A 12,050-nucleotide genomic window follows, 5' to 3' on the forward strand; every position below is an offset into this window, starting at 1 on the left:
GATTAAGAGACTACGGTTTCTGACCACGCTTCACATTAACACTGTGTTTAAACAATGAAAGAATGTTTTGACATGGGATTAACAGCCAAAAAAAGTTTTGTTGCAAAATAATAAACTAACTTTACCATGTGTAAAAAAAGTAAAAGCGTCATGTTTACTGTTAAGCCTTGTAAACACATTTGAGGACTCTCACCAACAGGAACGGAGCAGGAAGGGTGAGTAGGAGAATAGTGCCCTTGGCCTGTGTTTAGCCAACATGATCTGCCAGGTTGATTGCTTGCAGGCCCAACATGAGGGATCATGGGCTGATTCTTGGCAGAGGCCACCCTGACCGCACACTTCAACGAAGACCCGTTTAACGTGGGTACAAGGCTTTACTTGCAGTGTTATGCTGGGAAAACACGATACAATTTCCCACCCGATCGTCGGGAATCAGATGATTATTTTTTACATGTCCGATCTGTTTCTGATCAAGAAAGGAGTCAATTTTGCAAAGTTATCATTGGAAAATCAATCCCTTTATGGATCGGTAACAGTTTGGACATGTACACACGGTACAACTTCTTGTCCAATCACCCGTCAATCGGACGGCAAATTGCATCGTGTGTTCTTAGCATTAGTCAGGGCTAGGCCGAGGCAGAGGCAAGAGAAGCTCCAGGCTCAGAGGGTAGTGTAGGAGGGGGCACACAACTCACTCAGCTATCATTCCCCTATTTTGTTTGAAGCAGAGAGACAAGAATAGGGGATACATGGCCGTGATTGCAAGCCAGGTAACGAGAGATTAAGGTGGGGGGGGGGCTGGGGTGACTCTAGTCTAATAGAAATCAGTGCGTGACGGCTGGGGTGGGAGGGATGGAGGGGTGCATTGTGGTGTCTCAGCCTTGGGTGCTGGAGGACCTTGTCCCGGCTCTGGCATTAGTTTTTAGTTTACCATCTTAAATTTATGCCAACATACCCACCTCCTCTCCCCACAATAGACAAAAAAAAACACAGCACATTAGCACAGTAAATCACAGTCCATTTTACATTTTCCTACATGCCGACAATGTGACACTTTGTTTAATCATTGCAGAGATACAAAACTGTGTTCCAACTTTGATGAATTGCGGCTAGGTAAATTGTTGTTTTCAAGTGAAGATTAGAAGGGGAAAAAAATGGAGCAGGAAAGTAATGGATGCCTATCTTGTACATGTAAGAAAAAAATCAGCAACGCTGTAATTCTGTAAGTAATGACTTTGCTTCAAATATTTTAAAAACATCAATCCATCCAGGGAGGAAAAAAGTTATTGATTAGCTGTTAGAACTATGAGACATTTTTTCAGTCCTCTGTGATGGCCATATATGATTATTGAAAGCTGCGTATAGTGCACAATACTGCAACTAAGTAGACAGATTGCCTCATTAGAGATAATGCTTGCCTGTTTGTCTTTATGCCACAGACAGTGACGCTGATTAGAAGATATCAGCGATTGTACGCTGAATCAAAATCGAAGGTACAATAGTGGCGGAACACTTCAATCCAAACAAGGCATCTGTGACAAAAGGAAAAATGAGGAAATCTGGATTCTGTACAGTGCACTCTGATAGAAGGTATGCTTCACAGAGTGGCAGATGGTGGCAACGCGTTGTTTTTGACACTACTGCCGCTTAGTTCAGTTTTAATGGCTTGCCTTTGCCGATGTGTCAAAGAACTTTAGGCACAAGTGTCTGTGTGACTCATACTGGAAAAAAACAAGATGCAAGAGATTTATACTGAAGCAAAAATCTGTAAAGCTAAATTAGACAAAACAAGTAGAAAATTTAAAGTAAAACTGTCGGGCATAAAATAAAAAATCAATTTATTCATTTTTATCTGGTAAACAAGTAATAAGTATGCTAGCTAGGCAATCCAAGTTAAAATCACGATTACTTTTCTTGTTGATAAATGATCATTCCCCAGTTTACTTTACTCTTATTTAGTACACACAAAATTTGGTACGCAAAAAGGAAGTTGCAGGGCATGCTAGGTTGTCCTTTTTTGCTTCTATACTTCATCCTCAGACTTAACTAATGCAGCCTGATTGACTTAAGCCTCTTTCCCGCTCCCACACTTATGTGCCTCTCTGATTGGCCTGTATTTCTCATGCCAAGACAATGCACTTTCTATAGTGGAGGGCGGACAATTAGGCAGAGGAGACTAAGGGAGGAAATGAGTCATGACATCAGGATTGGCTTCCAAATAGTCGCACTCAGGCCTCTTGCACACTGCAAGCGATTCCGATTCAGATTCCGCTTTTTAATCAGTTTTTACATCTGATTCAGATTCTGATTTGCAGTTTGCTCCCTGCACACTGCAAATCGGAATCTGAATCGGATGTAAAAACTGATTAAAAAGCGGAATCTGAATCGCTTGCAGTGTGCAAGAGGCCTTAAAATGGGAAATGCTAAGAAGGATTTTCGGTCTCCTTTATCCCCAGCTTTATTTTGGTCCTTGGGGCCCTGCAGAATTTTTGGCAGTATATTATGTAATAACATACTGCTGGATCAATGAAAAGATACAGCCAGTGGGGATTAAGGCAAGGCAAGACAGAGAACATTTATATCACGCTTTTCTCCTGACTCAAAGCACCAGAGCAGCAGCCAATAGGATGCGCTCTATATGCAGTAGCAGCGTTAGGGAGCCTTGCCCAAAGTCTTCTTAAAGATTAGGTGCTGGCTTACTGAACAGGAAGAGCCAAGATATGGCCCTGATCTCCTGTCATAGGTAGAGCCCTTAACCAGTACACTATCTAGCCAGCATAAAACACAAGACATGAAGACAGGAACGCATATACTACTGGAGGCCAGAGACAAATGAGTAGCTATGTTGCTAAAAACTTTGCTGGGGATCAAAATGAAGTTGGAGGAAACTCAGGACCTGGAGCAATTGCCTATTTTGCCCATATGGAAGTGATGGGCCCTGTCAGTGAAAAGTCTGAAGACCCAAAGAGTTAAACAGATGAAGAAACATTGATTTTCAAGAAAGTTTAACACAGCTCACTTATCTTTACAGATTTATTAATATGGTTGGTTTCCTACTAATGTATCCACTATACAGACAGGTTACATGGAAAGTACTGTTTCTCACAATTATGCTGTTTAGTTAAGTCTATGAATAATACACAAATTATAACCGGGCCGGATACACTTCACCAGCCCAAACTCCCTGAACCTACATAACACAGATGAAACCTAAAACAATTAAAGCTTAATTAGCACAGTAGCAGCACATACCCTATCATTGTTATGCTATTTAAGCACCCTCCTTTGGTTTGCAAATCAACAGTGCCGTTTGGGTGTAAAACAGTGATGAGCATAATGACCTAATTACAATTACACAAAATTTTGCATAATTCATGAAATTACGATGAAGTCTGTAATCGGAAATTCGTAATTTCGCTGAATTATGCGAAATTTGGAGTTTAAATGAATTAAAGCGACAGCACGTGCAGAGGCCTTTACATTATCAGCCATTGCAAACAAATGAGTGACTTTCCCACGTTTAGTAATTACTTAAATTTGCATTAATTACTATTGGAAACAAAATTACTTCCATTTTTGTAATTAAAATAATTTTGTTTCTATAGAAAACACAAAATTACGAAACTTCACGCAAAACGCAAATATGTGCTCAGAACACGAAATTACGCAACGGAAATTACGCTTATGGAATTCCAAATTACGGTTTGTATGGCAATTCCGAAATTACGAATTTGCATCGTAGTGGCAAAATTCACATATGCAATTACGAAAATGCTAAATTTCAGCTCAACGCTAGTGTTAAATTTACCAACCATCTCTATCTTAATGGCACTAACAGTTGTGTGCAAGAATTCTATGAATCATAGAGCACTAAGAATAGCTATGTGGTGATTCATCCAGCAGGTGTCACTGTAGGCATCTGCCTAGTTCAACTACGTGTAAAAACAGCCCTGAATGGTAGAGCACATTATCATCTTTATACATTATCAGTAGTCCAGCTACTCTTTAGCCTTGTACACACAATTAATTAACCATTTCAGCCCGCGGGTTTTTTTCACCTTATGCATCAGAGCAATTTTCACCTCCCATTCATTCACTAATAACTTTATCACTACTAAACACTATTTATTGATCTATATCTTGTTTTTTCCGCCACTAATTAGGCTTTCTTTGGGTGGTACATTTTGCTAAGAATTATTTTTTTATAAATGCATTTTAACAGGATCAATAAGAAAAAAATTGAAAAAATCATTATTTCTCAGTTTTCGGCCATTATAGCTTTAAAATAATCCACGCTACCATAATTAAAACCTTTGTATTTTATTTGCCCGTTTGTCTCATTTATGACACCATTTAAATTTTGTCCCTATCACAATGTATGGCGCCAATATTTTATTTGGAAATAAAGGTGCATTTTTTCCTTTTTGCATCCATCACTATTTACAAGCTTTTAATTTAAAACATTTTTCGTAGTATACCCCCTTCACTTGCATATTTAAAAAGTTCAAACCCTTAGGTAACTACCGTATTTTGCGGAATATAAGACGCTCCGGCATATAAGACGCACCTAGATTTAGAAGGCAAAAATCAGGGGAAAAAAAAAAAACGAAACCTAGGTGCGTCTATGGTGCAGAGGTGTCTTATGGACCTTTAAACCCCCCAAAACTGTCTCTATCTAAGCTGAACTGCTCATCTACACTAAATCCTGCTACACTACACTTCACTTACCCCTGCTGCCCCCACCAACTACACTACACTACACGAACTAACCCCTGCAGCCAACCCAAACTACACTACACTACACGAACTAACCCCTGCAGCCAACCCAAACTACACTACACTTCACTAAGTAACCCCTGTAGAAACCCAAACTACACTACACTACTACACTACACTTCACTAACTAACCCCTGCAGCCAACCCAAACTACACTACACTAACTAAATCCTGCACCCAACACAAACTACACTACACTTTGCCCCTGCAGCATCTCACCTGATCCTGCTGCCGCGATCCTGTCCTCCTCCGCCTGACTGCCGCCTTCCAAGGGTCATCCGAGGGTCCCAGCTGTGGTCATCTGAGGGTCCCAGCCATCCCATCCAGAATCCCGGCTCTTCAGTGTCCCAGTCGCCAGATCGTCTTCACTGCAGACAGCAGTCATGCGGTAATCGCGCTGCTGCCTCGCCGACATCCTCCATGGTAACGGCGTCCTCTTCCTAGTTACGGTGCCCCCTTCTGTGTGACGAGCAGCGCATGTGCGCCTGACGTCATGCGTGACCCCGGCGCACGTGCGCCTGAAGTCATGCGTGACCCCGGTGCACATGCGCCGCTCGTCACACAGAAGGGGGCACCGTAACTAGGAAGAGGACGCCGTTACCATGGAGGATGTCGGCGAGGCAGAAGCGCGATTACCGCATGACTGCTGTCTGCATTGAAGACGATCTGGCGACTGGGACACTGAAGAGCCGGGATTCTGGATGGGATGGCTGGGACCCTCAGATGACCACAGCTGGGACCCTCGGATGACCCTTGGATGGCGGCAGTCAGACGAAGGAGGACAGGATCGCGGCAGCAGGAACCGGTAAGTATGTTTTGGGGCCCAAATACCGTACCTTTAGAATATAAGATGCACCCACTTTTCCCCCCTAGTTTTGGGGAAGAAAAAGTGCGTCTTATATTCCGAAAAATACGGTATGTTTTTTTTTGTTTTTGTTTTTTTTTTGTATTTTTTTTTATTGTAATTTTTTTTTCTTCCATTAAAAAATGTATTTGGGTAATATTTTGGTGTGGGAAAAAATAGTTCATTTTTAAAGCGGATCCGAGATGAAACACTAACTATAACAAGTAACTTGTCTATATATCTTATCTAAAGTTTTTAGATAGTTTACACAGCATATCTAGCTGCAAAAGTTTAAAAAGTGTATGATTATTTATTCCTGTGATACAATGGGGGCAGCCATGTTCTTTTTGTCATATTGTCACAGGCTAGGAGCTGGCGATGGTATCAGCTTTGTTGTGTGTAAATTCAGTCCCCTCTCCTCCTCCCCTCTGCCTTTGAAATCAATGGCTAGTAACACCTCCCCCTCCTCCTGCCCAGACTGAGCTTCTGTAATCTCTTGCTATTGTCTGAAAGTGCCTTGGCACTCTGAGGGCTGTGGGTGAGGCTTGTTTAGTTTATAGGGAATTAAAGTATTAAAACAAAAAAGTATTTGGCTTGAGGAATGCCCTATAAACAATAGGAAAGGGACACAATTATGCAATGGGTAAAAGTTCATCTCGGATCCACTTTAAAGAGAATCTGTATTGTTAAAATCGCACAAAAGTAAACATACCAGTGCGTTAGGGGACATCTCCTATTACCCTCTGTCACAATTTCGCCGCTCCTCGCCGCATTAAAAGTGGTTAAAAACAGTTTTTAAAAGTTTGTTTATAAACAAACAAAATGGCCACCAAAACAGGAAGTAGATTGATGTACAGTATGTCCACACAGAAAATACATCCATACACAAGCAGGCTGTATACAGCCATCCTTTTGAATCTCAAGAGATCATTTGTGTGTTTCTTTCCCCCTGCAGCTATCTTCCACTGAAGTGTCAGGCTATTTCTTCCTGCAGAGTGCAGACAGCTGTGCCTGTATGTAATTCCTCAGTATGTGAAAGCCCAGCCAGCTCAGAGGAGGATTTATCCAGCTTGTAAAAGATAATAGAACAGAGAGAAGCTGCACTAATCTAAATATCACACAGGCAGTGTGCAGAGAGGGGCCTGGATGGGGGAGTTCATAGCAGAACCACAACACTGAAGAACTTGGCAGCCTTCCAGACACAGGCCTGACAAGTCTGACAAGAGAGAGATAAGTTGATTTATTACAGAGATGGTGATAGTAGAACGTGCTGCAGTAAGCCAGAACACATTAGAATAGCTTTTGGAACTTGTAGGATGATAAAAAACAGGATGCAATTTTTGTTACGGAGTCTCTTTAATGTTATTATATGTGTACATTTTAATGTAAAATGTATGTAGATGTAGTTTTACTATTTGGCCACAAGATGGCCACCTTGAGTTTATTTTTTTCTCCTTGTGCTTCTCGATCACCAGAAGCACAAGGAGGATGGGGAAACTTTGGTTTGGCTTCGGTTTTTCTGCTGTGGACATGGATCGGTGATCGGGAACCATGTTCCCGTTCACCGATCCCAGAGCTACTGGGGGACAGCACGAGGGCGCACGGGAGCATGCCAAAGCACGGCACCGCAGCAGAGCAGCCACCAGGACGTGAGGATCACGTCCGGGCGGCTGAAATGGTTAATATTGCAATTTTTGATATAATGATTTGTATGTGTAGTACAGCTAGGACATAGAACATTAGTAGCACAGATAAGAGTCTCATATTGTTTCCAGTACAGGAAGAGTTAAGAAACTTCACTTGTTTTCTAAGCAAAAGAGCTTCTCTGAGCTCTTCAACTAATTTAGTCAGAGAGCAATGCTACTTTCTAAAGCACTTCTACATGAAAGAGTGTAGTTTGTAAACTGCAAATATTAGAGAATGATGCAATGTTATTAACCACTTTGTCTTCCTTGACGTATAAAAACGTCAAGGAGGACAGGCGCGCTCCCGCGGCCGATCACGCGCGTGCACGCGCACTCCCGGCCGCGGATTCGGTAGCCACGGAATCAATGTATCGGGCTATGGAGCCCGATCACTGATTCCTCTCCCCCGCTGAAAAAGCGAAAGCTTCTCTCGGAAGCTTCGCTCTTTCTGAACCTATGTCCCTCTACATTGTACGCTTAGAGTGACGTCATGTAAAGAAACTCAAGATAGCCATCTTGTGGCCAAAAAGTAAAACTACAAGTAAAATTAAAAAAAACATTACAATACACAAATATTTCCCCAAATAAAACACTTTTATATCCCACCCTCCCAAAAATGCCCACATAAAATGTTTAATAAAAAAAAAAAAAAAAAACATTACTATAAAAAAAACAAAAAACAAATATTTACCTAGGGGTCTAAACTTTTTAAATATCTATGTAAAGATGATATACAGTGGTGTGAAAAACTATTTGCCCCCTTCCTGATTTCTTATTCTTTTGCATGTTTGTCACACTTAAATGTTTCTGCTCATCAAAAACCGTTAACTATTAGTCAAAGATAACATAATTGAACACAAAATGCAGTTTTAAATGATGGTTTTTATTATTTAGTGAGGAAAAAAAACTCAAAACCAACATGGCCCCGTGTGAAAAAGTGATTGCCCCCCTTGTTAAAAAATAACTTAACTGTGGTTTATCACACCTGAGTTCAATTTCTGTAGTCACCCCCAGGCCTGATTACTGCCACACCTGTTTCAATCAAGAAATCACTTAAATAGGAGCTATCTGACACAGAGAAGTAGACCAAAAGCACATCAAAAGCTAGACATCATGCCAAGATCCAAAGAAATTCAGGAACAAATGAGAGCAAAAGTACTGTAATTGAGATCTATCAGTCTGGTAAAGGTTATAAAGCCATTTCTAAAGCTTTGGGACTCCAGCGAACCACAGTGAGAGCCATTATCCACAAATGCCAAAAACATAGAACAGTGATGAACTTTCCCAGGAGTGGCTGGCCGACCAAAATTACCCCAAAAGCGCAGAGAAAACTCATCCGAGAGGCCACAAAAGGCCCCAGGACAACATCTAAAGAACTGCAAGCCTCACTTGCCTCAATTAAGGTCAGTGTTCACAACTCCACCATAAGAAAGACACTGGGCGAAAACGGCCTGCATGGCAGATATCCAAGGCGCAAACCACTTTTAAGCAAAAAGAACATTAAGGCTCGTCTCAATTTTGCTAAAAAAACATCTCAATGATTGCCAAGACTTGTGGGAAAATACCTTGTGGACCGCCGAGACAAAAGTTGAACCTTTTTGAAAGGTTTGTGTCCTGTTAAATCTGTCGTAGAAGTAACACAGCATTTCAGCAAAAGAACATCATACCAACAGTAAAATATGGTGGTGTTAGTGTGATGGTCTGGGGTTGTTTTGCTGCTTCAGGACCTGGAAGGCTTTCTGTGATAGATGGAACCATGAATTCTACTGTCTACCAAAAAATCCTGAAGGAGAATGTCCGGCCATCTGTTCGTCAACTCAAGCTGAAGCGATCTTGGGTGCTGCAGCAGGACAATGACCCAAAAGACACCAGCAAATCCACCTCTGAATGGCTGAAGAAAAACAAAATGAAGACTTTGGAGTGGCCTAGTGAAAGCCCTGACCTGAATCCTATTGAGATGTTGTGGCATGACCTTAAAAAGGCAGTTCCTGCTAGAAAACCCTCAAATAAAGCTGAATTACAACAATTCTGCAAAGATGAGTGGGCCAAAATTCCTCCAGAGCGCTGTAAAAGACTTGTTGCAAGTTATCGCAAACCCTTGATTGCAGTTATTGCTGCTAAGGGTGGTCCAACCAGTTATTAGGTTCAGGGGGCAATTTCTTTTTCACACAGGGCCATGTAGGTTTTGAGTTTTTTTTCTCACTAAATAATAAAAACCATCATTTAAAACTGCATTTTGTGTTCAATCATGTTATCTTTAACTAATGGTTAACGGTTTTTGATGAGCAGAAACATTTAAGTGTGACAAACATGCAAAAGAATACGAAATCAGGAAGGGGGCAAATAGTTATTCACACCACTGTATTCATCTCTATTTTTTTTTTAATAAGCTTATAAATAGTGATGTATGCAAAACGGAAAAAATGCTCTTTTATTTCCAAATAAAATATTGTCGCGATACATTGTGATAGGGACATAATTTAAATGGTGAAATAACCGTGACAAATGGGCAATTACAATACGTGGGTTTTAATTATGGAGGCATGTATTATTTTAAAACTATAATGGCCGAAAACTGACAAATAATGAATTTTTTCATTTTTTTTCTTATTCTTACTGTTAAAATGCATTTACAGTAAGGTAGCTCTTAGCAAAATGTACCCCCCAAAGAAAGCCTAATTGGTGGCGGAAAAAACAAGATATAGATCAGTTCATTGTGATAAGTAGTGATAAAGTTATAGGCTAATGAATGGAAGGTGAACATTGCTCCGATGCATAAAGTGAAAACGACTGAGAGCTTAAGTGGTTAAAAAAAGCTATATAACTGAATAAAAAAATAAGAATTTTAAATCAGGGTGATACCATTTATTGGCTAAATTAAAACTTGGCTGAATAAAAAATATGAGACTCTTTTCTTTGCTACTGTTGCTTGCTGTTTTATTAATTATCCATACTACACATACAATTAATTATATCATAAGTTTTTATTGCTTCAGTGTCACTTTAATGATTCCTAATCAGTCTTTAGAGTGACACGTCAGGGAACAAGCACTGTACAGACACATTACTCATATACAGCCAGGCTTTTCAATGGAGAGGGGAGAAGGAACAATAAGCGACTAATGAATAAGCAGCCTGCTACAGCAATGTGCTTGTTCATGGTTTGTTGATCCACCACCACATGTGTGACTTCACTTTTCTTTACTGCATTTCTCTATTAGCGAATCTCCCCCTATATATTGCCAGTTAGCTGATCTTAGGTCACAGTTAGTACTAGCATTATGTTCTACAGAGGCTGTCAAAAAAAACTCAAAACTGATGGTGATTTGGGGTCATGGTAAATATAAAGCAAACTCAGGAAGTCAGGAAATCTGACCAGGCAGACCATGCCCTGCTGATTCATGTAGAGTGCATCCATAATAACAGATCAATGTTGAATAATAAAATCTACATATTCTGTCAGCCATGCATCCATCTGTACGGGGCATCCATAGCATTCTTATTCTCTTTATCATAACAATGCACTTAAACTTACCGAGGTGGAAAGTTTCCCTCCATTCTTGATGACATGAACCACAGCTTCCTGGATGAGTGAATACAGATTGAGCAGAACGCGTTCTAGATCATATATTCCATGCATTTCTTTAGCAAGTCTCTCAATGGACGAGATGTATGCGTTCCAGTAAGGGTCAATTTCCACCACACTAGCCAGGCAGCCCCGCATAACCGTGCCACAATATCCGGCACAGGGCTGCGCCAGCAAATGCCCTTGACAATGGGAACAATACCACATTTTCAGCAGAGTCCTGCCACAGTCCTTGTTGAACTTTAAGTAGTCCGTAGTATTGATGACTTCTATGCCAAGATTTAGAGCCTGTAGGAAAATGCGTGAAGCCTGTAACGATTTGGAAACCTGGGTCATGATAGTTTTAGGATAGTGGCCAAAAGCACTGACATCCCGCCTGGCAAGCCGAAGACATTCAACGTTCTCCACAGACTCCTTGAACCCGGGGCTAACATAGCTGCCGTAGACTGCCGGGAACAAGCCGTCGAAAAGCTCATTGACCATATCATTCACATTAATGTCTGATCCCAGGACATAAAGTGAAATATCTGTAAATAGTTCTCCAACCAGCTTAAAGGTTTTCTGAGCGATGTTCTGGTAATGCATCTTGAACATTGTGTTTGTGTAATTCCTTGCGTGCCGAATTACCATTTCAAATGCTTCTGCAATGAGGGAAAAGAGAGAGAGAGAAAGCTGCTTTAGTCCATCTGCATATATAAAGTCAAGCTTTAATCATGACATTTTTCTGCTGAAATTTGCAAGTAAAGTATAATTCTTCCTATTACCTTTCATTCCTCAACAAAACTACTCAAAGTGCAACAGGGGCTGATGTCTCGGTCTCGCAATCTATCCTTTTGTGTCTGGGTTGCTTTTTATGTAGATATTGTGTTCTCAACATGCACAGGCATCAAGAAAACCTTTCAGAAAGAACAATGGTGGTGTCCGGAGAATACACAGTTGTGAAGAGGAAGCATTGGATTATTATCCTGGCAAGTGAGAACAGTTCAATACAGACACATCTCCTATAATTTGTCTGTCAGGCACCAAACCTGCTAAGTGATTCCACTGAAAACTTTAGCCCTCTTTCCAAACTAACAACTGCTTCAAATGTCTTTTTTTCCTCTCTTGTTTTTTGTTATGCACAATTTTTTAAAGTCTAAACGCTGGCAGCAAAAGTGCC

General features: G+C 40.7%; 1 protein-coding gene across 3 annotated transcripts in view; it reads right to left on the reverse strand.

Moving 5' to 3' along the window:
* GPC3 (glypican 3) overlaps window positions 1-12,050 on the reverse strand; it is a 662,823-nt gene that overhangs the window by 389,101 nt on the left and 261,672 nt on the right. For all 3 annotated transcript variants that reach the window (XM_068250947.1, XM_068250949.1, XM_068250948.1), the window contains exon 3: window positions 10,841-11,532. In XM_068250947.1, coding sequence (XP_068107048.1) covers window positions 10,841-11,532 — 692 coding nt within the window. The remainder of the gene's footprint in view (window positions 1-10,840; window positions 11,533-12,050) is intronic.

The sequence above is a fragment of the Hyperolius riggenbachi genome, chromosome 8 (genome assembly GCF_040937935.1).
Source record: "Hyperolius riggenbachi isolate aHypRig1 chromosome 8, aHypRig1.pri, whole genome shotgun sequence".
NCBI lineage: Eukaryota > Metazoa > Chordata > Amphibia > Anura > Hyperoliidae > Hyperolius > Hyperolius riggenbachi.